Below are 26,882 nucleotides of genomic sequence, written 5' to 3'. Positions count from 1 at the left end.
CACAGAAAGACAAACGTGCTCCCACGAATGTTTCTGCAAGAGCAGCAGCCTCCTGGGTGCGTTGCTGAAAGCCTCGCTTGCCCTCTGTTGGGTGGCTGGAGAAGGATTCACTTCTTCCCCAACCCCTGTAATGAGTGCTGCTTACCGGGCCTTGTGAAAGAGGGATGCAGGGTGATGGAGGCATTGAAACCAGAGCAGTCCTTGCTTGTTAGCCTCTCCAGCCACCTGATTAGAAGGTGACATTCAATGAAATTAAAGGCAGCAATTTATTTAGAGCCAAGCAATTAATAAGCGGGAGACGGTAATGTTTTATGCAGCATATAATGCACACAACCTGCGGAGTTCACTTCCATGAAGGGGTCACTGAAGCAAATGCAGCGTGTAGGTGGGAAAGAAGTGATGGCTGATTTAATGCCCAGTAGCATGCTACGCAAGCTGAAGTGACAAACATAATCAAATCTCATGCTTCAGGGCATAAATTGAAGGGCTTGAGTAGTGGAAGCAGTTATGTATATAAAAGGTCTGATCCTGAGGTGCTGATTACCTGCGATTCTTACTAAGTTCAGCCAGCGAAAGGACACTCAGGAATTGCTCGGCTTCTCTGCTGACTGAGTCCGTACTTGCTAATTTTCCTTATTAATAAACCCTGTAATATTTTAGCCTGCTGGCACAAACATTCATTTTGCTACAGTAACATTTATTTCCTTTCACACAAGAGTCAAACATTAAAGCTGCTTCTAAAATAAGATTTTATGGAGATAATTTGTGGTGGTGCTGGCAGAGAATTTGTCTCTCGAAATATGCTATAATTCTTTATCTAGCAAAGGTACTTATATAGCCTCATTATGAGAATATGTGAGCACTTCATAACCTTTAGTGGATTTATCTTCCCAGTTTCCTTCCTGAGCGGGAGAACTGGTATTAACCCCACTCTACAGGTGGGGAGCTGTTCCATGAGGCAGGCTGTGGGCTTCCATTAATCTTTTGGGGTAGCTAGAATGGACACGGCTGCCCACTTGCACTGCCAGCTCGTGGCTCCCATGGCACACGATGCACAGTACTAGGTGTGACATTTACCTTCCGCACCAAGCGGGGGTCTGATTGCAGGCCCCAGACCTCACCATTGAGAGACCAGAGGCAGAGAGGTCAGGCAGGCCAAACCCAGTCTTCAGTGACCTGCCCATGACAAAGGAAATCTTTGCTTTCATCTGGAATCCAGCTAAGGGGGAAATTCGGCATCTTTCCTCTGTAATTTGAGAACTAGGCAGGCTAATACCTCCTAGGAATGGCTTAGGTAGAGCTGATCCTGCTTGGGTATAAGGCAGTCTTCTTGAAGTCTCTTCCCATCCTGCCTGCAGCGGTCACCTCAAAGAAAATGGCATTCTTTATCCTGATAAATTTCTGTAGCTAAGCACCAAATACCTAACCCCATAATTCACGTCTGTGGGAACTGCCATGTGGGTCCTGGGCCATTCAAAGCCCATAGGCCTGCAATGCTAGGGCAAGAGTAGCTGGGGTCAGTCACCATGAAATTAAGAACAGCTCAAATGAGCAAACTCCCTTTTTTTGTGCTCTGTAACCAGCTCCTGCCACTGCTACTGCCCCCCTAATCCCCATCTCTTACTTTCCCTCCCATTGCCATAAATTTTCTGCCTTTTGCACTAGACAAATCTGATATGCTGTGCTAAATATTTTAAATGTGGCAAATGATCCTTCATCGCAGAGTAGCATGATTGCATTACAATGTATTAGAACAACATGACTTTGCCAGAGGGTGTTTGTTGGCACCGTGCCGAGTGAAGAAGGCAGCCCAAGTTTAAGAAGTAACTATCAAGTAATTTATCAACATTCAGTCCTAAAACACATGGGGTTGCACCAGCTTGAGCAGCATTTGAGAGAGAAATCTGGAGGCTGAGCCAGAAACCCTGAATAGAGGCAGACCTTTGAGGGAGCTTCTCAAAATCCAGAGCCCTATCAAAATGTCAAGCTGAGCTCCTGTGACAGATTCAACACATGCTTTTGGCATTTATTCTGTTGCATTTTGTCTCCCCTTTTAGGTTCAGATGAAATATGTGCTGCTTTTCAGTCTCTTGGCCAACCTGTGGAAAGGGCTGATTTGATCTCACACTACTGTAGCATAACGGAAGATCTCTGATGAACCAAGTGGAATCGCAGAAAGCCAACATGTGGTGTCTAGAGCTTGTTTTCATTCATAATATCCTCATAGGATGGAGGCAAATCAGTTCCCCCAAGGCTGAACTGTGGGGCAGGAGAAGACATCTCCACAGTCATGCAGGGGCTTGGAGATCCAGCAAATGGGCACTGAGGCACTTCGCTTGCTGGAAAAAAGCAAAGCTATAGCTGTACAGCAGACAGGAGTGAAGAACAAGCTTGGGGGTGAAAGGGGTGAGCCTGGGAGGAGCTGCCAAACCGCTTGGAAACAAGAAAGGCATGGATGTAATTTTTGAAACATGGCGTCACAAAGCTTCTCACCACAAACTCCAGATACAAGAAGTGAGAACAGAGGAATTTGGGTGGGTTTAGGGTGGGTCCTCCCTGTGAAGACACCGTTCATGACTCCCCAGACAGCAGGCAATACCTCCTCTGGGAAGGGCTTAGTCTAATGACAGAATTAACTTTTTTCTTCTTGGAGGGACTGACATCTGGCCCAGCCTGCTGATGCTGCTGGCAATACTCCAGATCAGTTCTGGGTGCTACACATACTCATTATAGCCCAGTCCTCAAAAGCCTGGGTGCTCCTGGGGGAATGCTGGGGGTGGCTACTGCAGTGAACAGCACCCACCAAGACAACTTTTTGACAGACCCCAAGGTGCATCAGACAGTTGAGCTGCCTGCTGAGGTGGCTCAAGTAGGCCAGTGCGGTCTTGCCTGAGCAAGAAATACAGGTCACACGTTGGAAAGGGCTGCCTGGCCCCAGGCAGTGCCTGTGGCTGCGTATGTAGGGCTGCTGAGTGCCCCAGCACCGAGGAGAAGGTCCCCCACACCTCCAGTGTTAGAGTGGCCAAGCCCCAGCTAAGCACCTTTGCGACACACGGACACAGAGGGACAGCACTGAGTTCAGCTGAAGGTACTGCTGGGGAAAAGTGGATGTGGCTTGCTTAAGCCCTCTGGTCCATGGTCCGAACATCCCCCCAGGATGCCCGAGCTGGGCACCCCACTGTTCACCAGACACACGGCACCCAGCTGCAGCCTGGCTCCCACTCAAGCCTGGCCACCTCTCACTGGGCTATGGGTGGCCCACGGGAAGCCCTCCAGGGCCAGCAGGACCTTGCAGCAGGTAGGGAGAGGACTAACCGCAAAAGGCATCCGAGCTGCTGAGCGCAAAGACGGCCAGGGTGCGTCGGTGGGGGAGGCAGCTCCGCCGTTTCAGCCAGCACCGCAGGCAGCAGCAGATCCCGCAGGACAGGAGCAAGGCCAGGAAAAACAACATCAGGAACCTGAGGCAGAGGCAGCAGGGAAGGAACAGTACCATCACCATCTGCGGGCAGCACCAACAGATGGCTGCATGTCTTCAAATTAACATATTCGTTAACATCTTTTGCAAATAGCTGTTAAACGTTGCAGTTTCCCCATCAGTGTACTGGACATGATCAAAGTCCCTGGAAATCAATGTCTCAGTGCTGAGTGCTCAGCGCCAAATGCTGGCTGGAAATTCAAACGTTTCTCCCCGAAATCGTTCATCGGTTTTGCCCAGCTCAGTTGTCAGCGTACAGTGAGGAGGATATGGATAAATGATTCCCATTAGTCAGTAAAGACAGAACACAGGGACAGCCCACAAGCAATGCTCTCTAGCTATCAGTCTCTCTTAATACCTTTCTCTCTATATATCCATCAAAGAATATTATTTGCCAGTTTTTCCCTCTAAAACAGATCTGAAACTTACCACACATACCAGCTGCTAAAGTTTTCATCGCTCTGCCCAATGCACCTAGCAAGGGAAAAATAAAAGGAACTTGCAGTCCAGCGTGAGGGGACTATACTGGCTCCAACACACGTCAACCAACACAAAGAAAAGCATCATCAGTAAGAAGAGGATTGAGAAGTTTTCCTTCATCAAGGGAACCCTATTAAAAGTTTCTCTGGGTAGATGGGAGCAGATGGAGATAATATACATGCAACTGGTTTGCCTTTCAACACTGGCACCCACCACCAGCGTTTTTGCTGAAAACCCAAAAAGTTGCCAGCCTCCCTTTCCTCTTTTGGAAGAAAAACTAAATGGCTCTTTTCTGGAAGCCCTCATTCCTCTTCTGTGCCAGTGCACGAGGCAGGAGCACAGCATCCCCGACAGAGCCCGGGGTGGGAGCAGCCGCAGGTCAGAAAATGGAGAGCCACACTCACCTCTCGCCAAGCTCACAGTCCGACTCGGAGTCTGCTAACTGAAAACACACATGTAAGTCAGAAAGGGCAGATAGGTGTTGGGTTTTTTATAGTTTACCGGTATAATTACTGATCTTAGAGCGGGAAGTGGGAGAGGAAGAGCCTTAAAGGTGCCAGCCCCTGCAGGATGAAAACCTGACCTCTCCCTAGAGACCACAGGGCTGAGCTCTCACCTCTGCATGTCTCTGGTCTGAGGTAACCTGTATCGAAACCAGTGGATAACCTCACAGAGAGCTTGATAAATTCAACAGTTTGAAGATAAAAGCTAGGCCAAGAGAAAAGTATTTCTTTTGATGTGAAAGAGGGAAGGACAAGAGCAGGGAGGCACAGGCAGGTGTCAGAGACCTGTTTACAGAACTGGGCTTTGCTATTCAGAAATGGCTGAAAATGTCCCATGACCAAATTCTTGGTCTGGAGCTCATTTTCCAGTAGCTAATTGTGAATGTAGCTGTAAATTGGAGCTATTTTGACCAAATGTGCCCCCTGCCCAGCATTTTCCTGGTTTTGGATAGTGTGGTGCATCATTCCCAGAGTCAGGTTTCAGGTATTGCAAGTATGTGAACCTGAAACTTGTTTTTCAGGTATATTTTGTACTCTCCACTCAAGCAAGTTTATTGTTGCACGCCTTCTTGATCTTAGCCTCAGTTTCAGATTATCTGGGCAAAAAGTAATTGGAGTGGTTCATCAGTATGATTGAATCAAATTCAATACAATTTTTGGCTGATTCACATTAGGTGTGCTATAACACTTGCTCAACTTTGCTACAAAAAGCTTCAGATCAGGTATAGAATTGCAGTAACACGGGGATGCAGAATGAGCAAGATGGAAGAATTTAGATTTATTTCTTGGAGAAAACTATTATAATGCAATTTGTAAATCTTTACTTTGGATTTTGTCCTGCATATATCCAAAACACGTAGAGATTTCTGACTTTTTTTGAGCCAAACTGGAAAGCTCTGTTCTGTAACACAAATTTGTATCAAATATATATAATTGAGAGATCTCCTATTACATCTCTAATAAACAGGACTTCTTTGTAAGGATTTTGTTGTGCACAGCTTGTGTCACTGTAAACAGCAAGAAATCACCCTGCAAATCTCTAACACACCTGATCCTGTGCACACACTGCCTTTTGGTCCCTAGTTTCACCCAAGGTCTTTAGGTATAATAAGTCTTTCATATAAAACATTACCTATGAAATTTTATGAGCAGTTGAAACCCAAATGACGAGTAGAGAAAAAGACAGAAGCTTCAGCTCTTCCAGATGTGTCCTTTTAAAATTGAGCTAATTTGCCATGTCACACATGCACCCTGGTGCAGAATATTTTTTTTTTTCTTGCACTTCAACTAATTATTAGAATAACAGGTCAAAACCAGACAGCTGATTGCTGTGATTACGTGTACCGTGAGTATTCTTCATGGCTGAACGACAACCTCTGGACTCTCTTATCATCCTTCAAACTACCTCAGCAGAGCTGCCTTAGCATAGTTAAACTGCAGCAAAGTGCCTCTGCTCTGAGGCAATAATCTATCAATGCAGCCAAACATCCACCTGTGCTGCTGACAGCCCAGGCTCTTCCATTTCAGTAGCCATAGACAGAATAAAGGATTAAGGCAGTCACGTTTTCTCTGCATTAACTGGAATTGTTGTGAACATTAAATCCTCCCCAAATTTATCAGGTCCTCAAAAAATTCTTCCCCCCAAAATAAAAAGAGCTGATGACCAAATTCTGTAAAAGTTGACATTTCCCACTACAAAATCCCTAAAATCAGCCTGGTCCCAGAGAAGGGTTTCGTTACCTGGAAGAAGGTTAAACACAGAACTCCAGTTCCTGTGGTCCATGAAGCAAAACACAAAGCTCCAGGTCTCTGCATCACTAACGGGAGAAACGTGGGAAGAGCTTTGTTTGCAGCAGTGTTTTACCCTCTGTAATTTGGAGCTTTTAAAACTTTTTTGCACATTGTGCCTTCAGCCAGAAAACACATTACCCAATGGCTTCCCGCACTTCAGAAATTACCGCTAGCCAGGAAACGAATTTGGGTTTGCATGGACACACTCAAACAGCTGCTAGAAGTTAAAGGAACACTAGTTTAAGGTCAGCACCTTGCAGTTGTTTCAGTATTTTCATAGCTGTTCACAAATTCCTGTTGCTGAAACTTAGTTCCATATTAACCCACGGCTGTATTTAACAGGACCTGCTACAAATAAAGAATCACTGGAGACCGTATTGTGAGGCCATGCTTTCGTTACATGTTGCCTCCAGATGCAATTCTGACATTACGGAGAAAGCGGAGCTACTTCCAACCATCTCCTACACACTGTGCCTACCACCTCAAGCGTGCACCAAGGATGAAGGAAAGCCTTCCCAGCCTGTGACAACCACCACCAGCACCTCTAACTGCTGTTATGCAGCTGTCAGGGGTTGGTTTGCTAGGAAAATGCATCTGAAAGAACATATATCCCCAATGGTTCTCATAAGGGATACAAAATTTCATTGCACAATATAAGCACCGATTTGATCCTAATGGATACATCCAGATGATGTAGTTAAACACGGGTGGAAGATGGTTTGCACCATAGCTCTGATCAGCACAGAACGGACGATCCCGGTTTGTTCGGCAGTCAGTAATAGATTGTCACTGAAGTTTACAGCCCGTGGCTGAAATGCACCATTAACTACGGTTCTTCCAGATTTAACACAAAGGGTGTTGCTGTGAATATGTTTAGCTGTCACTCCAGAAGTTAAGCATTATGTTGTGATGCCATTACTTCAGTAATGATTGACAAAACTCGGCTGCTTTTGAGATACACCTCTGTGGCTTTGCTTCAACTAAAAGGTCAGGAAGCCTAAGCAACTCTGATACACATACTCAACACAAGTTTGTTATTTTCTGTTAAAGTTTTGCATAAACCCAGCCCAAACCCTGATGTTGTCAAATGTTTACTTTCAGCTCACTACTAATTAAAGGCAAGCCTCTGAAATGATGCCCTCTGAGAAAGCATCTCTCATAATGGTGCTACGTGTATGTGCTACACAATATAAATGGTCTGAATGTGTTGGTGTCCTGGTTCAGACCAATCCTTTTCAATTTTGTTCAACAGTAAATTGCCAAACCAATTTCTTAGCTGTTTTCTTAAAAAAAAAAAAAAAAAAAAAAAAAGCTCCTGCAGTATAAAAATGTGCACAGCCTAGCTGGGAACCTTGTGACTTTTACAATTTCAGGCTTCAAAGACATCATCCATCAATGAACTAATTTCAGATTTCTTCCTTTCACAATTACTTCCCTCATGCCAGCAGCCAGGGTACTTCCAATTTAGAGCTACCAAATGGATCATCCCCAGTATTTCAGGGGGCAGGTACCACAATGAGTTCCTGGTACTGAAAAATAATACATGGCTTTTGTTCTGGGTCTATTTCTAGAAGAAAAGGGGAAGAACTGTATTCTGCCACTGCTCGGCTTCCTGACCTCGAAGCAAACTTTGAAGTTTTCTGCTGGTTGCTCCCATACAGAGGTTTCAAGTTGCGGTGGCAATTTGTGGAGTCTGTTCCTGTATTCTCGGTAATGATTCAAGAGGAGAGAGAGTTGACTAAGAGGGGGTTCACGAACAGCCCTGTCTTTTGCTTCAGGCACGATCCCAATACTGAAAAGAGCTGCTGCTTCAGCAGGAAAACTCTCCCTGACCGTGATCTGCTGAGCAGCTTGAATACATGAATGTCATAGAAAGCCCCAGCAGTTGGTCTAAGGCAGCCAGGACCCGACACCAAAAGCCCAGAGGAGCTCTGCACCGAAACCCACGGTGGGCTTGTTACTGATTTGTTATTGATTTGTTAGTAGTTAGAATTAATCATATTCAATAGGGATATAGAATTGTAAGAAATATTTTAGCAAAAGTATATATCTCTCTATTGCATTTTACACATTTAACCAACAACCAACAGCTGCTGTGAAATCCTCTGTATAACCCTGTACCAAGGCCAGAGGAATTGGCCAAAATCATCTAGTAGGAACATTTAGAACTTAGATAACAAGCTTAAGATTTAAGATAATTTGGATATAGTGTTTATTAGTAGGAGTATATTATAACCTAGAAGAATGTATAAGATGTCAGAATTTTAAATTAATGGAAACTGATAAGTTCTTTATGAAGCAACTTGTAGTTATCTGCCAAGAAATAGTTAGTTACCTGTCAAGGGCCAAACTGCGCAGAATCTCCTAAAGGAGGTCAAGAAGCGGACAAGTGAGGAAGACTATGAAAGACCACCAGAGGACTCTAGAAGACCACCAGAGACCTTCAATGCACATGTGTAAAGGACATTAACATATGCTAATAACTTCCCAGAAATCTAATAAATATGCATAACATTTTTTGGAAATCTAATGAATATGAATGAATAAGTTCAATATAAGGTGTATGATTTCGGTGTTCAGGGGTGCATGGTTTTTTTGAGAGGACTCACCCGCGCACCCGGCCGTCCATAAAGAAGTGTCTGCTTATCTACACTAAATTGGTGTTGATAAGTTCTTTATACCGAGTTTTTCGGCAACAGGCTGTGACCCCTCCTGCCCACTTCGCACCTAATGCAACGCTGCTGCCTTCGGGGTTTGGCAATACTGAGAGACTCGTCTTCTGGGTAGCTCTTTGTCCGACGGTTATCGCCAGTCTGAGGGATTTTTCTAGGCTTTTTGTCATTCCCCCCACAAGGAGATATATGCACACACATATATATATACATGAAAGGTAACACCTGCTCCCTCCTCCTTGTCCACTTACTGATGAAAAGTTTCGTATCTCTTGCCCCCTCAATCAATTATATCCACCTCGTCAGTGGACTTGGGAAGCTGCTTTCTGATAGATGTTAACTCATGGCCATTAGATTAAAAATCTGTTATTTCCTCGTCATCTTATGTCGTTGCTAGGTGACAAATGCATCTCCCAGGCAGCAACAGGAACTACTGCAACATACAGCAATTTATGATTGTCCATTATCTCTTTGCTTAAAGTGCCTGGTCTTGGGAGGAAGATGTGCAACTCTAGGATCACCCAAAGGGTGACTTTTAGAGTTGTCACATAAACCACCTCTGCTGGGGGCTGGCTCTTGCTGGACTTCATGAGAGGGGATGCAAGACTAGGAGACAGGAGGAATTTGGGAGAAGCTGATTTAAATTGCCAAGTCCAATGGGGCCAAGGTTGGATTAGGGGTCTGAATTTCAGGAACTGATCTCATTCTTGTGTGTATGTGCACTAGAAGTGATGGCCTGTGCTGTCTTGAGCGTCATACAATAATTTTCAGTCATGCTTTTGGTTTGAACCAAAGTTTCAGGCAACACCCTGGGGACCTCTGGATTCTGGTAAGAGTGGAAGGGAATTTACTGGCAAACAGGAGCCCACACAGAGCCCCTGGCAGCTCATAAGCACAGCTAGATGCTTAAACCTGTTTAAAGCTCTTCCTTAGCTGCCTTCAGAGCATTTGGTGGCTGCTGAGGAAGACTTTTGGGAAAGCAATCACCTTGCTAAGCTCTGACCAGCCTCCCAGTACAGTCCACAATGGGACTGTGGAAGACTTTTCCAGAAAGCAAGCAAGAAAGGAGAGTGGCAGGAGGAGAGGTGGGACAGACACAGGGAAGGACATAGGACAGGATGGAGAACACAGAGTTGTGATGTAGAAGGGAGACAAGGAAAGGCAGGGCAGCCCTGCTCTCTACGTTAAGGTTGACTGACAAGAGTTAATTAAGCATGTGTTGGCTTTTTTATGTCGCAGTGTTTTCACAGCACTACAACAATCAATTTTTCCTCCAGCCTAGGTCCACTGGGAGCTCTCCCCTCTCTACTCGACTTCACCACCGTGGCTGGCTCAGTCTTTACTTTTGCAGCTGCATCCTCGGTGTCTGAGCTCAGCCAGGCTGCGATCATTCCTCCTGGCCTGTCCTGGGAAGACTCACGGCAGGTAAATTGAGTTTAGCCAAAGAAAACAGTAACAGGGAGGATTGAGGATCGAACGTTGCCTCTCTGCAACAGGAGAACTAAAGCAGTTTTGGTCTCACCCTCACAAAATGAAAGCTGCAAGGAGCTGCTTGCTCCCTGCAAACACATCGAGATGAATAAATGCAACGCCAGGGAGAGCTATTTAAGCTAATGGACAGTTCTGGCATGGGAACAAATGGGAGCAAACTGGCCACAAATAAATTGAGAGTGGAAGCGCAAAGAAGGTTCACCCCATCCGGAGCACTGAGTTTGTACAGCAGCTTGTCTGTGGGAGGAGTGTGGGCATGAAACCAAACAGTTCCTGGGATGGAAGTCATCCAGCTCCCACAGGGGATGTAACCACTTCAGCAGGACTTGCTGACCCAGAGAGTCCTTTCCCACCCCATGGAAACCGCTCCAGTTGGTCCTTGGACCCTCAAACCCATCTGCACGTACAGGAGTCAGCCGAGGCAGTCCCAGGCTTGCGTGAGCAAGGAAGGATGAACTCTTTAAAACAAGCCTCGGTAGAGCTGGCACAGCCTGTTGTCTTTCAAAAAGATTATAACTACTTGCTGCTCACTGATGAATACAGCCCTTTGTGAGTCTGTGCAGGGACGTGCTGCACAGGGGGAAGGAAAGACTCCAGGCACTGATTTAAATGAGCGCAAACAAGGATGACATTGTTCCGCTGCATCCTCCCCAGGAGCAAGGCTTTGCAGGTCACCCTCGGGTCTGAGGCAACTGCAGCTACCTCCGCTGCTTCGGATGGTCCAGAGAGCCCTTTTGTTTGTCTTGGCATATCAGTGGGGAAAATCTAGTAGAGAATGGGGTCAGTGAAGCCTTATGCCTGGCAAAAAGCCAAAGGAAAAGGAATCTTATTTTAGGTTAGTTATTTGTGAAAGGGTTTTCTCCTATATGTTTGTGTATATCCCAGACTGAGAACTACAGAAAACTGCCTTCAATACATAGGTGTTCATGGAGTCCTCAAATCCTTAAATCACACATTCAAGGAAAGTCAAAACTTTAAGCTATCTACAGTATAAAGTCCACCGAACTGCTGAGAGATTGCTATGAATGGTCCAAATACCCCTGTTCCAACCCTATAATGAACACCTGAAATAGATACTGCAACAACTGAAATATTGAGCATACATGAAAGGATTTAGGCAGGAGCTTCGTTGCTCTGGAAATCACAGGGAGAAGCAACTTTGAGAAGTGCACCTTTCAAGCAAGTGTCTTGTGTATGCTGGCGACTCTGGTACTGACCCTGCTGTCACCATTAAAACCAGAAAACAGCCTGAAGTCTTTTATGGAGAGCTGTGTTGTGGTGGGGCAGTGGGAAGCTGAAGGAATTTGGAGAAGTGGTTTGGGGTTTTCCCCCTTCCTCTAAGTTGCATTTTGTTTTGAAAACTTAAGTTGGATCCTAAAAAAAAAAAGTGCCAAATTAACAGTATTTGGGCTAAGCCTAGCAGTTGTTTAGTTCTATGGGAGAATTCAGAGCTCAGAATTACATTTTAAGATGTACTGCACCTGATGAATAAATGGTAGTTTGGCTTCCCTGATTTCTGGCTTGGACATTAGGACTTGAGATAATTTTCATCTCCGTCATTGACTTGACTTCCCACATAGCCACGAAACTCTGTGTACTACAGCCCACCTGGAAAAAGAGTGTAAGAAACCTTTTATCTCACAAGCTCTCCAGATAGGCACTGTACCTCCCACAGAGCATGTCAGAAATCAGTTCAAAGGGCTGGATAACCCTCAAGACATGAGGAACAGAAAGGTAGAATTAAGGATAAAGCTGATAAAATTAAAAGCAGCTTGAATAAAGAGAAAGATGAAGTATACCAGAAATACAGTCAAAGTAATCACCATCAGAAATTTTCCCCTTTGGTTTTTTAATGTGAAATTGAAGCTGATTACGGCTACTTGAATCCTGAAGCCTGCTGCTGTTTCTTTGTGCTCAAACAGGTCCTCTTACTTTTCATCAGTTAAAATTGTATTTGTATTTTAATCATTAGAAATTATATTTGGGTTTTAATTCTTTTTCTTAATTTCACTTCTTTTTTCGTTACTCTGTTGCCAGGAGCTAAGAAATTACAGTTAAAAAATTAAATGTCTTTTGTATTTTAATCCCTGTAATTTACTTAGCTGCTGGATGTAAAAAGACAAAAGGAGAATAAATTGCTTGAAAGCAGATAGAGGCTTCATTTTCCCCTGCCTTTGAGTTACTGATATCACATTGGACACCACATGGGAGGTTTTGGCTGAGAAATTAGCATGAGAATATCTGGCACATCCTGAAACACATTTTCAAGTCAATTTTCCAGGCAGAACCACTTAGCAATGAACGCTGAAATACATCACACTGCCGGTCATTATCAGCTGGCACATGCGCTACTTTGCCAAGAAACCCCGTGGTCTGGGGGTTACCTCCGCAAGAGGGGCCACACGGGTACACGGACACACACGTGCCTCTTGGTGCCTCCTGCAACACCCAGACCCCAGGTACCAAAGGCTTGATGTGCTGTGCCCTTAAGTGAAGACACCTGCTAACATTTCAGCCTAAGGCCTCCTCAGATTTTCCAAATACCTATTGACCATTGCCACAGTCGATTGCTTGTAGCCTTACCTTGCACGTTGAGTTCTTGCCAGTTGCCCTTTATGGGTTTATTTTGAATTGTTGGGAGCCTCAGGTGCAGCCTGTGCTCTGCCAAGCACCCCCAGCCCACCCGGGCTCTAGGCAGGGAAGAGCAGTTATTTCAGACCCTCATTTCTTGCAGGCAGTCAGCTCAGGACAGGCTGCAGCCAACTGCCCACGCACCCAGAATTAGGGAGTGCTCGTATCAGCGTTTATGGATTCAAGAAACACAGCATCAGCAGGCTGCTCTCTAACTTTCCTCTTGTGACAGGTAAAAAGTCAAATGCTTTTCCTGGGAACTTGGCGAGTTGCTGTGTACCCACCTGCCTTGTGCTCCCCAAGCATGCTGCAGCAGCAGAGGTGGGATCAGGGTAGGGAAAAGACGAGGAGGCTCCCCTGGATTTACTCTCCCTCCACATCAGCCTCCGGAGCCCTGCAGCACAGCTAGGATGCCCTCTGGCCACCTAGCTCAGCTCATCTCCTCTCCAGGCTGGTGCTGGGGTGAGAAACGCTGGCTGGAAGACCAGATGGAGAGCTTGCATCTACCTCCCTGCTCTGCAGAAGTTTGCTGCATGTATGAACAGAGAGAGATAGGGGATTCTTCTAGGGCAGACAGGGATTGCAAATAAGGCCACGCAAGAGGCATGCTTGGCATAGCCTTTTCTCCCTTTTGCAAATCCCCCACCAGCTTTACTGTTTCACTTAATCTCCCAGTTTTATATCTTTGCCTAGTAATATATCTGAAGAACACGGTCCTGTTTTTAAATTCAACACATTCAGACAGCCACGCTCTGCACATTTTTTTCTTTTAACCTGTCCCTTAAAACTCACCCTTTGATTTCCCCACTGACTCCTGCTTCTGCTCCCTCAACTTCTCTCTGGCTAAGCACCATTTTCCTAGCAACCTGAATCTTCCCAAGCTCATCTTCCTTCCCTAGAGGTTCAGCTCAAATTCACCAGAAAATTTCACCTTACCCTGAAGCAGGTTTTTATAATCCCTCCATCTCCCACAGGTCTTTGCAGCTCTGGAAGCAAAAGGTGCAAACACTCAGAACTGCCCTTAAAACAGGTGAGGGCGTTTATGTAGGATTTATTCAACAAGAGAGGAAAATGATCTTTCCCCCCCATTTACTTTGATGATAATCTCCCTCTTCTAAAGCAAACAAACTGCACCTGGCCACTTCCGTAAACTCTTTCCTTGTATTTGCAGGGGATTTTTTTGTGCTGCAACAGTACTTAGGTGTGCAGAGTGCTAAGGGCTGTATAAATGTAAGGCTCCTGATATGCATGAAAGTCTGGATGTCAGAGAAGTGACACTCTCCTCACTTCCACTTGGGTGGTAATCAGCATTAGATATGGATCTATTTTTTAAACCACCCCATTCTTACAAGTTATTACTCCTGTATCACCTCTCTCTGAGTCTCCCCAGTGTGCTACAGACATCAGTTAGCCCCAATCCTACGAGAGATGAAGAAAATATTTAGGTTATGTTGCCTCTTGCGATGCTTGGGCACAGCATTTGAGTGACAGCACAGAGTCTTCCAGTGTCTCGGTGGTAGTGCTGGGGCTGGAACCCAGGAGTGCTGAGGTTCAACTGTGTTAAGTCTAGTAGCTTGCACACCTAAAAGGTATCCCTGAGGAAGGCTTTCTAGAGGAATGTCCTTGGAGCAACAGAGCAACACCAGTACAAACACTGAAAATCACAGCTCAGACACCCACCTCATCTCCTGTGCACACACCTCATCCTCCTTGAGGTTCTCATCCATGCTTTCATGCTTTCCTTACTCTTGCAAGCCCTCCTGTCAGGGACGGAAAGAATGAGCCTAATCCTGCAAGACGCAGAGTTGCCACTGCCTGCAGGCAGGGCAGACGGTGCTGGGGTGTCCTCGGGGTGAAACCCTGGCACTCCGTTCCTGCTGGGAAGGGTGTTGCGCCAGGGGCCCAACACTGCACTGGCTACAGCCAGTGAGAGCATAGTGGGCCCTGAATGGAGCACAACCATCTGTGAATTTACTATTCCTTCTCAAATGCTAATTAGTTATTTACATAAAACTTTGGAACATTTTAATTAGCTGCGTTAATTTAGAATTCACAAAAAGAGAGCTATAAAAGTCTATTATATGGGACGCTTATTCAAATGAAGCTTGAAATGGCACATGGTGATGTACTCACAAATCTCCTGCCAACACAGTGAGAAAAAAGAGAGGGTGGCCAGGCTTTGAGTGAGGCAGCAAGGAGGCTGGCATTTCTGCTGCACTGGGTAAAGCTGAGAAGCCAGTCCTGGTTAGGGAGATGGTCATTTCCCACTCAAGGTCTCAGCTTGACAGCCCCAGACTCACATTGTCCCAACATCGTTGTATTTGATGTGTCCTCATCCTCAAGGGAGCATTAACACTTCTCTCTTTTCTACTGATCAGCTATTTTTTTCTAAATTTGTAGGAAGTCACTGTTATGTTCGGGTTGATTTGAGGTGATTCAAATCAGACTAAAAATGGTCAGCAGTTTGTGGAGCCACAGGAATGAGATGGATGAACATTGGTCCATTGGTCATATGATCACGCTACCCTGTTTCTTTAGGAGATTAGGTGATGCAAACAAATACACTTCCAGTATGGACTTGCCAGGTGGGCTATAAGCTCACCTTGGGCTGCTTCATAAGTCTTTGCCATTCAGCTCAAGCCCTGGGATGGGCACCGCAAGGCAGGAAACCTCCCTCCTGCTCTGTGCAGGCTGTGACAGCATGCCCAGACATCGCTCCTCTGGCACCCCACCTGCGGTTACTCTGCCTGCACTGGCAATAAAGGCAAAGTGTGCTGGTCCTGCCTCAGTTGGACCTTTATTCTCAAGGCAGGTGGAGAAGGACTTTCTTTTGCCGAGTTCTTCCTTTCCTCAGCACTAAATTCAATTAAAGCAAAGCCGCCTGTATGTGGCTAGACTGATAACTCTGTAAATCCATCCATCTCAAGTTGTTACAGAATCTAAATTACATCATCACCATTAATCCCAAGACAGAGAAATGCCCAAGCAGCTATATAAAATAAGAGACACTCTGTTCTAAGATTTCATCTGGCAGGGAAAATTGTTTTCTATATAAAATACAGCACACGTTACCTCTTGAGTTTAAAGACTTGATTCAATAAATCTAGAATTACTCCAAGTGTACTTTTACATGGAAGCTGTCTTCCTTGAAGGAAGGTAAGTTCCAGCATCACACCCAGTTGTGACAGAGATGCTGTCTGCCTGAAGAGCTTGAGGACAGCATGGAGCGAGGGAAACGCAATGCTATATCCAAAATGTTACAAACAGAATCATGGGTGGTGACATTAAAAGCGAGAGGGAGCCACAAACTCTTCTCTGCTCCATGACAAAACGTCTGGGGCTTACAAGAAGTCTAGAAATATTTTTATTTCATTTTCTAAAAATCAGCAGAACAGTAGGAACATTGCACTGAAACAGATCCACTCCACTGAAATCAATGGGTCAGCTGGGCTTCCTGTACTTCTTTGATGACCCATAGTCTGGCATTTTGCAGGCTGTTGGGCAAGTAATGCTAGAAAGATTGTGTTTTCAAATCAGAAAGAAGGTTTTGGCTGCATAGTCTGCATGGGCATCTATTACTCTGCACAGAAACTGGAAAATGTAAGTCATTGTTCACAGCAGGGAAAGATCAAAGAGGACTGTCACAAGGGGCAAGAGGTGACTATCAGAGCAAATGACCTGTTCATTAGTCTATGGGTTATGCTTGCAGAATAAGAAGCAGGGGTAAGTCCTGCTATAAAACCTCTTACGAAGGGGAGTGGAGAACATGTAAAGTTCAGCTCTGTGTTGTCTGGGAAAGCAGGTGGACCACTTAACCTAAGGATGGACTAGTTCACCTGCAGATGGGATAACTAGCCTGGAGGTGGCTGCTTCCCTCTCTGTCTTTGGCTTCAGGGGAAAGGATTCGTGCACAGCTCAAGCCTGTGCAATCCCATGGGAGTAGATGTGTTGATTTGATGGAGGCCAGCCTGGGATTGTTGTTTCAGTCTTTATCAAAGATGAAGAGCCTGAAGATACTTTGAGAATCACTGCCACCATCAAGGCAAATTGGAAATATTCTCTGGGCAAGAATTTGCTTGATAGCAACAACAGAAGGGAATGAAGCTAGAAGGCACTGGCAGCCAACTGGCAGGTAGTTCGTGGGTATCAAATCCTTTAATCCAACCTTTTAAAGCCCATCAAAAGATTTTACAGCCAGTATATAAATGCCCCATGAAATCCAAGGCTGCTGGAAATTATTGAGAACAAGAGCCAAGCACAATTCAGAAAGAAATTGGACATCACCATGGAAAAGGAGAATTTGTAGAACAATGAAGTATTTTTTGGAAAGCCTTTCCATTTTGATGCATAAACTAGATTCACACTAACAGAGGTGCAGAGGAAACATAACTCATAATTACTCTCTTACTTTCCTCTGGCCAAGTGGGAGCCAGGACACCAGAACTGTGCTCAGCAGAGCAACTCCTATTTCCAATTTTGAGCTCTTGCTGTTTATTCAGAGCTTGTCCGTAGACCCATCTTCCTGCCACAAACTGATTAAGTGCACATGTCAGAAGGACTGCCTGTAATATAAAGCAATCAGTGAAAAGAAAAAGGGAGGGTGTAAAACAAGTAGCTTTTTGCTATAACTTCACTGTGAAGGAGCTGGAAGTCACAGCAGGACAGCAGCACATGTCAGGATAGTCCAGAGGAAAGCCATGGAAATGGTTGGGGAGCTCAGCCCAGAAAATGCACCTGCAGCTTTGCGTTGGCCTGAGCATTGATCCCCTTCTCCAGGTATATAAAGGCAGGCTCCCAGGGTGGGCTCGGAAAGGTAGGCACAGCATCACCTCACCGTGCACGAGGTCCCCCCCAGACCTCATTCCTACCAACCCCACCCATCCCAGGTCTGTCTCAGCATTGCCCGACATGACAGGCTACATGGAGGACCAGCTCGTAGGAGGCAGCGACACACACGGTGCCTCGCCCTCTGACGAGGGAGTGGGGTCTCTCTCATCACCAAAAAATGAATAGGCTTGGTCTCAATGTCTTCCACCTGCTGGATTCAACCTGTGGTTTTAACGAAACCGAGAAGAAAAGGACAGAGGAGGAATGATAAAACAGGGTTTGGGGTGTGGAGGTTGTGGTTTTGTTTTGTTTATAAGTTCAGTATCTTGTGGATGAAGTGGAACAGCATGGCAGAAACCGGTGCTGGAGAGCATTGGTCCATAGCGTCAGGGCCAGGGGTGTTAGGAGATGATGTCCCAGCGCCCGACGGCTGGCCTGTGCCTCCAGTGACAGCTTTGCCATATCCCAGGCTGGCCAGGAGTCCCCAGGACTGCAGCCAGGGTGAGAAGAGCTTTAACAAAAGGGTAGATCTTTCCTCGTCAGCTGGGCAGGGTGAGTAGATCTAACTTTACACTTAATCAGAAAACAGTTTCGCAAAGCTTGTGTACTGAGGTGATGAAGAATTGCACTTGGCAGACAGAAAACGCACATCGCATCCCGTAAATCTTTCCTAAAAGGGCATCACAAATTAATCTCTCTGCTGGAGTTCTTAATTTTTTTTAGAGCATCATTTATCAATTTAATTTAACATTACTTCAGTTGCTAAGGAGCCATGATTGGAAACCTCCACGAAACAGGTTCGAACACTAATGCCTGGTCATCTAATTGGAAAATATTAAAAAAATCAAGCTGAAGTATAACCTCTCCAGCCACACTGCACACACAGACATGGAAATGTTCCCTATTATATATAATAGCACTGTTTATTAGTCAAGACTTGTAATTGTTGGAGAGAACAGCAAAATCACAAAAGGTTCAATAAAAGTGACTCGCAGATTAATCTCATTATACTTGAAATTGAACTGCTTTCCATGCTCCTGGCAGAGATACCTCAAGGATGCTGAAATTGCCTGTGCCTCTGTATTGCGTTTCATATCATGATCCTTCTGCTTTACACCGTAATGCAGTAACTCTCCATCAGGCCAGTGACGGGAAGGGGGCTGTTTACTTAGTGATGTGTGAAATGATGAATAAAGCTTCAGGAAATTTTGGGGGGAGAGGGCAGTGAGGGGAGAGCTTTATTACATTATTGGGTTACCATCGACCCCAGAAATCCAGAGATTTGGCACATCCTTCAAATAACGAGCATCAAATGGGGGGAAAAAAGAAGGTTCAGTGCCGGTTCAAATTTCTGCACATCTGAAAATGTATCTTCATTTCAATTAAATCTTGACCTATTTTTAATCAAAAGAGCCCGCTGTATCTTGCTACCTCAGAAGACTGGCATTGCCAGCAGGATGCTGAAATCTCAGGTCCCGGCTCACTGGGGAGTGGTGCAGGCTTTCCTCGGGGCAGCACACAGGCGGGTCTGCCTCCACGGGGGCCGTGGACTGCATCCCACGTGCGTCCGAGTGCCTCTCCTCGCTGCCATCACTGCAGGGGAGGCCTAGAGCAGACACAAGGAATCAAACGACTTATGTGGTGTCGTACAGCAGGTCCCAGATGCACCAGCAACTGGAACCACAAAAATGAATCAGGCCCTCCAGCTCCCAGCCCATGCAGGGTGCAGGCATTGCCCTGAAGCCCACCGTGGGGTCACAAAAAGGGACCTGAGCTGTCACTGAAAGGGACAAGATGGAGAGACAGGTCAGTAATTTTTCTAGATGAATATTTTCAAGGAAAAGAGAGAGTGATGTTTTGAATAAGCTCCTGCGACATAAATAATGAATAAGCAATATAGTATCTATATACAGACATACACACATATACACATGCATTACAAAGAGCTCTTCTTTGCTCATTAATTCCCTCAGGAGTTAGAAAATCACAGCTGAAAACAATCGTTTGTATGCAGAGATAGACAGAATTTTCTGGTTTTTACTAAGACAATAATTTTTGACAAAAAACCCCAAACAAATTAATGTGGGCCATACTCAGTAATTTTGTCTAAAAAAAAAAGGCAAAAGATATACTTGCAAAAAGTAAGGAAATAAAAAGCTGATTCATTCTTATATTTGCAATTTCTTAAGTTTTAATTTTATAACACTATTCTCAAGAGTGACCAATTCAACCTTTGCATAAGGCTTCTGAAAAACTGACTCTCTATTGCACTGGGAGTGGTTCGGCATGAAATGGGGGTGGGGAGTACTCAGCAGAAAAATGGCAAAACTCCCCCAATTTGATTTTAAGTAGGCTTAGACCAGCGCGTCCACTTTTTTGATTCATCTTCAAAGCCAAAAAATTCCCAGTTCTCCCAGGCATACTTGTGTGTCTGACAACTGGGCAGGTGGGCCATGAGCCAGCAGCTCTTCTTGCTCCTGCCATTCCCTACTCTTATCGCCAGCAATGGTGGACACAGGCAGTTCCACTTCTGTCCCAGCACTTCCACTTGCGTGTTGCATCTTCAAATCACAAGCAACGAATCCTTGAGCAATAATATTTGATCAGATATTGCATTATCTGCTGAGCATATAAAAATTGGGAAGACCAGAATAATGCCTCCTAGCAGAATGAGTTTGATGATGCTGATTTAAAAAAAAAAAAGTTATTAAAAAATTAAATGTTTTCCCTGGGCATTGGGAGGATGAGATACTCCCTAAAACTTGAAGTGACTTTCAATCAATATTTCCTGCAGTTTTCCTGGTCTTTTGCAGCATTCCCCTGACTTTATTTCTGATCTTAAACACTGAAGATTTAATCAATCATTGCTCCCCCTGCTCTTGGAATCAAAGTAGTTCAAAGTACCTGTATTTACTGAATGTCATTAGGTCATAGTGATGAAGTAGCTGTGCTTGTATCCTTAATCCACACCTTATTACAAAGCGACATAAGATAGAGCTGTCTTTGCCCAGCAGCACTTTACCAAGTAAAGCCCCGGACACTGTACTAAAGCACAATGGTGGGAGAAGGAAAGGACTGATCTTCCACATTTCTCTAGGCTAATCTTAAAGGTTAATGGAAAGAAGACAACAGATGCCTTGTGAATTATTGTTTTGCATATTAAACCTTCTTTCTTGTGTTGAATGCAAGGCTGGGGTGTTCCTTATTTTGTTACAGAAAGTAGCAGTAGTTGATTTCATCCATAGTGCCATGGAATTTTATCTACCTCACACCTGGAGGGTTGTTTCAGCAAGAGATGAGTGATGCTACCAGCAATAACAAAATCACATGCCCTTTGGATATATAACTGAAATGCAAAAGACTCACCTCGCTGCTCCCAGAAGTACAAGCACACTTGGCTACAGCAGGAGAGAAAAATGGAGAGCTGCTCCCTGGGGATTTGCAAGAGCTCCTTTCCTCTACAGGCAGGCACATGAGGAGGCCTGCGGGATTCACCAGCTCTGCTACGCTGGGTGCACACACTGCTGCTTTAGGCAAGTCTCTAGCAATCTGCCTTGCTTGGTTTTTCACTATCTAGAACAAGCCCCAGCAAGGACTTGCGTGATGGTTGTTCCAGAGACCCCATACCACGGAGCTGTGAAACTTCACAGTGCCAAACACTGCCTTGTTAGGGCTCATCAGGAGTTAAACTAACAATAATATCTGTCCTAAATACTTTCAGGTATAACAAAACTTCACCCTGCGTTGCAGTTGTTGAGTCGTTGGCTGTGCCTTGCTGTCTGCAAATACATGCTGCATATTTTGAACAAATAATTCTTAAAATTCCAACTCTTCCCTTCAGGACATTCTCCAGTGACGATTTGTGCTTTACATTGAAAGCAACTGATTCTTCCTTCAATAAACAAAATGTTTTCCAGAATGGCACATTAAGAAACCAGACTCTCTGCCCCTCTACCACCAGGCAGGACCCGGCTTTACCAGCCTGCGGAAGGGACCCTGCCACTGCTCGGCCACCAGCGCATCATGCAGAAACTCCCCTGAGCCCTCCTTGCTGCGCGCTCCTCCCCTGCATTGCTAACAAGTACCTCCACAGCCAACATTTCTGAGGTAGCCACGGCCCTTGGGGACTGGACCTGAGATATGCAGAGCAGAGATGTCTGCTCAGAGTCACTTAGAGTCCAAACCACGCAAATTCTTTCACAAGCAGATGCAATATCTCTGAGCTGTTTTGCCTCGAACATTTGGAACATTTATTTTGCTCAGGCAAGTAATCAAATAGTCATTACCCTCTCTATATGTAAAAGAGCACTTAAGCCTGTGCTTAATTTGTAGGATGGTATTTAAGGTTAAACTCATGTTTAAACAACAAGCAATTTTTTTTCTTTTAATTAAGATTTATACAGGTTCCCATCTGTAGACTAAGTAATGAAGTCCTAATGAGCAGAGAGTCTAATTATGATCATTCTGTAATTGAAATAATGGTGTGCCTCAGAATAAGGCTATTATGTTGCCAGATAATGGACTAATAAACTCCAAAGAAGCACTAACAAAGGTCTGTAAAAGACTCTTGCAGTTCTTATGAGGACATGCCTACTTGCAAACACCTCCATGTAGTAGATTCAAACATGTATAATGTAATATATAGTGTGACATGTCCAAAGATGTATATCAAGGTGTTGGTAATGGCTGAAGGTCAAAGGCATGCCAAAAGCAGTGGAATTAATTATTAATGCAAGGTAGAAGAAAATAAGCCAGAGAAGGCTGCATGAAGTGATGTAAGAGACAGATTAAAAGTATAAAAAGGGAAGTCAGTGGGAGTCAACGCTGGGAAAACAATCAACATCTGCCACAATATTGGTCCCATCGGCTGAAACCGACTTCCTTCACACTCTGATTGATGAAATACACTTGGATCCGATAGTTTTTCTTGCCTAAATGACCAGCTTTAATCACGAGCTCCACACATTGCCGCTTTCTTCATCGTTCAGCTGGTCAGGAAAGAAAAGATAATTACAGAATGTTTGTTTAGCAATTGTCTGGTTCTATTTTGGAGTTTGCTTCTGGTGCTAACAAATGCGACTCCATTATGTCATTTATCATGTGAACAGTCAGGTTGAGGAACATTTTAAATCAGGAACTATTTTGGTTTGCATGAGAAATAACCCCACAGAACAACTGACAGCATGTGTGAGCAGAAAAATTCCATGCCTGAAAATGATGGGTTAGGTGATTTCACTGGATAAAAAGCTTGAGGAAATCTCTTTTCACCAGCAGAGCAGAGCGTTCACTGGGAAGGGAAGAGTTGCAGCCCCATATTTATCCTCACGAGGAAGTCCAGATTACAAGTTATTTAACTGGCTTGCTAGCAGACATTTGTTTTCTGTTACCTTTTCTACTATCACCCATTGCAAGGGAGAACTTTTATTTAGAACTTGAATATGTTAAAAATTATACTCTAAACCTGACTTAAGTACAGATGGCATAGCTTGTAGTTATATCTCAGGTGGGGCAGGAGCAGGAAAGTGGAACTGAAGGGAGGCACCAGCCAGATGTTACGCACAGATTCATCTGGAAAGTGATGGGGAGCCACAGCTCTTGTCCAAAGAGGTCCCTCCCCATAAACCCACGTTTGCATCAGAAACATGAAATTCCCCATGTCATACTGTAGCACCAGGTACATGACTTTCTCCTGACTTAACATGGCCCAACACAATGCACTTGTCCATCAGGGTGGGATCTCACACGTATCCCCCATCCTATGGACAGGCGTCATTCTTGGCGAACCTGAATGTGGTGATTTGGGCTCAGCTGAGATAAAGGTGGCTGGGAGCACACAACCATGTGAGAACAAACTAGAAATTTCCTCTGAGGGTATTTTCAACCTCAAAATAATTTGCTAACTGATTGCACAACTGTGGGTTGAGAAACCTGTCTGAAGTGACTGGTTCTGGTGACTGGAAGAAAAAACATCCATTTAATAGGGTGCCCTCCCAGTAATAGTGGAACAGAAGTTGTTTGACAATGCTTTGGGTAATATCTTGAAGACTGTAGGTGACTAATAATAGCAGTACCTTTTTTCCAGAAATATGAAAGTCATAAAAATGATGGTTTAGAGGGACCAAAACTATTTATAAACTGAAGAAGAATTCAGTGAAGAGTTTTGACTAAAAAGGAGCGGAGGGGAGAATTTTAATGTGCTTGAAATAGAAGTAAAATCTTTAAAAAAAATGCAAATTTAAAGTATTTTAAACGGTTTTAAAAAAAGTTGAGTGGCTCAAACATGAAAGGACACCTTTTGTTTCAGGTCAGATGAAGATTTGATGTTTACCAGAATGAGCAAACTTGCTTTGAAACATCCTCTAACTTCAGCCTTCTGAGAATGGGCAGAGGACTTCAGTTCAGCCAGGATCTTTCATCCATGCTAGACAGAGAGAAATAATACAGAGAAATTTAACCAAAAAAACCCCAAACGTTCCCAGGAGCATTGACTTCCATCATAGGGTTCATCGTTCTTTTTCTTTTGGCCAATTACTCCCTTCAGAAGTTTCTCTGGCATATTATGAAGACTAAGTGTTAAACCTGGGAGGTCATTTAACTTGCAGCCTGTCGAGCACATCTTCACATTGCTGGTTAAGGACTTGTGAACTTCATTGTCAGATGCTGCTTTGCGACTTTGCATCTCCCAGTTGATGGCTCTCTGCCATGAGCCGAGCAACTGCCGGGGTTCGAGGGTGCCTCTTGCCCCTGTGAAATTCGAGTTCATTCTTTTTCTGCTCCCCTCGCTTTCTCCCTGCAAATTTATGACTTGCTAACAAATGCGTTGCTCTTGATTCCCTCCTCTTCAGTGATCTTTAAGATCTCTCATTTCATAAGGAAGAGGCAGGTGGGTGATCTGCTTCCAAAAAAAAAAGAGTTTCCATAAGTGTGGTTTGTGTCTTAAGGCTGCCTATACATCTATCCAATTTCCGTTGACTTAACTCAGTCTTTTTTTCTCAAATTACATAGCAGTAATTAACTGCCCTAACCGAAGTGTTTTCCTCAAGGTGCCCACATTCCTGTGAGAGCTGTAGGTTGTTGTACCCACACATGCAGGCAGCATCCTTTCATCATTCTTCATACAAATTGAATACTTCCTCTGCTGATCTTTACAGCTGTTCTCCAAATACCATCTGCAATTAATGAAATATTCCTGTGGCTCATCCATTCCTTCAAAAACCTTTGTCCAAGCTTGTTGTGCCTTAGGAGGCTAATGACATTTACTGCACCTTTGCAAATTTTGGCTCAATCCCTCTTCCTGCCGCGGGAAAGAAAATAGTCTTAAGGGCTTCTGGTTTTCCCTTGAAGATAGATGTGGAAACCCAGGACTAGAAGTTACCAGGAGCATCCCTGAGTCCTGCCCTCTGCTTTCACAGAGCTCATGATGACATTTACAATCATACTGATTTCCATTTAAAAAATCAATCGATCTGTTAGGCTATTTTACCCTTCCTGCATCTGCCAGGAGGCTGCTCCAGAAATTTTCCTCCCTGGTGCTTCAGGAGGTAATGATAAAGGGGTGGCTGGGGTAGGCCTTTAGCAGAAGCCACCCACGTCCAAGCAGCACCTTCGTTGTGACACAGTGACAGCAAGGCCAGCTCATCCCCCTGCTCCTGCCACCAGAGCTGGTCCACTGCACTGCACAGGGCTGCATTGCGCTGATCTGGTACCTGGGAAATCAATAGCAGTCGGGGTGGGAGGAATTACTGCACGTTGCTAGTAATTGTGCAAATGCAAATATATTACTCCAAAGTCTTCTCTAATGTAAATCCAGTGAGGTCAATGGAGTTAGAGCAAAACCGGCCATTCTGCTTCGTCTGTTATGCTCAATTTTATAATGATGGATAGCAGCTATCAAGAGAAAGGAACTTTCAAATGCCTGGAAATACACTAACCTGGGAAATAAGCCGCAAGGATGCCAGGAATCACTCTTTGTGCAGACGAGTATTCTGCCTAACCACAGCCCTCAACATTGCCAAAAACCTCTACCAGTGTGAACTGCTACAGCTCCATCAGCGCAGCACTGATTAACAGGAGCAGAGGGCCCTGCCCTTTGGTTAAAACGTGACAGCCTTTTATGGAGGAATTCCCGATTTTGGCATGTAACAGCATCTCCTCACATCAAGGCCTTGCTAACCTGCAGCTGCCCTCTCCAGGGATTGTGTAAGGTTTTCTGCAGTTTCTTGAGTTTGCTCCTAAAATCTTCTGTTGCTTGTGTAACCTTTCTAAGAGTTACACAAAAGGATTGTTTTCCTTAAGAAATCCTTAACTTATGCACAGATAAACTGAGAGTCTAAAGGTTAATGTTGCTTCATCACTGCTGAAGTGAAATCAAAGATTTAAAAGGCCATTCTGCAGAATGATCTTGCATTTTTAGGGGAAAAAGTAAACTGCTATTGATTATAATAATAAGCTCGTGGAATGTGTTAATGGAATTTTTTTCATTCACCAGACACGATGCTCTCTTTTTTCCATAACCATTGCAATTCATCGTCGGACAGTTACTCAGAAAAGCTGGGGTTTGTTCAGAAAAAAAGACTATTGAAAAACTATTAAAGCATCAAAACATCTGTATAAACTTATGTCAAGATAGGAAGAGCTTTTACAATTAGGTAGGATACAAACATGACGTATGAAGGCTTTTTCTGCTTTCTTAAGATCTTTTAATTGGCTCCATTTATCCAGGAAAGACAGCGTGTTACTTCAGTGCCTTTTCCCTCTTGCAATGGTGTCAGAACCATCAGCCAGAGAAGCAAGGTGTCTTGTCTGAAAACAACTCCAAAGACTGCTCCATGTAGAAATACCCAGCAGTTTATACAAATTCGGTACGTTTGACTGTGTTGTGCAGAAGGATGTCCAGGCATCCTAAACACAAACTGTGTCCAACGTGTGTGTACTTGTGGGTCAGATACCTGCCAAAAGTTGAAGCCTTTAGCAGGATGAGAAGATATTCCTCTCCATCACTGATCTGAAATA

The 26,882-nt window shown here is 44.5% G+C and overlaps 1 protein-coding gene across 1 annotated transcript; it reads right to left on the bottom strand.

Annotated features, from left to right (window-relative positions):
* Positions 1–2,193: 2,193 nt before the first annotated feature.
* TMEM207 (transmembrane protein 207) lies at positions 2,194–23,571 on the bottom strand. Its single transcript, XM_049802503.1, has 11 exons — positions 23,498–23,571; positions 21,237–21,268; positions 19,355–19,476; positions 15,177–15,183; positions 13,836–13,938; positions 12,996–13,102; positions 6,199–6,275; positions 4,360–4,397; positions 3,905–3,949; positions 3,316–3,458; positions 2,194–2,339 (listed from the first exon to the last, which is right to left on the bottom strand). The coding sequence occupies exons 1-11, from the start codon at positions 23,569–23,571 to the stop codon at positions 2,194–2,196; spliced, it is 894 nt and encodes a 297-aa protein (XP_049658460.1).
* Positions 23,572–26,882: the final 3,311 nt, after the last annotated feature.

This window comes from Accipiter gentilis, chromosome 6 (genome assembly GCF_929443795.1).
Source record: "Accipiter gentilis chromosome 6, bAccGen1.1, whole genome shotgun sequence".
NCBI classification, from domain to species: Eukaryota; Metazoa; Chordata; class Aves; order Accipitriformes; family Accipitridae; genus Astur; species Astur gentilis.
Note: the sequence above shows the minus strand (reverse complement) of the source record. Positions and strands in the feature narration are given on the sequence as shown.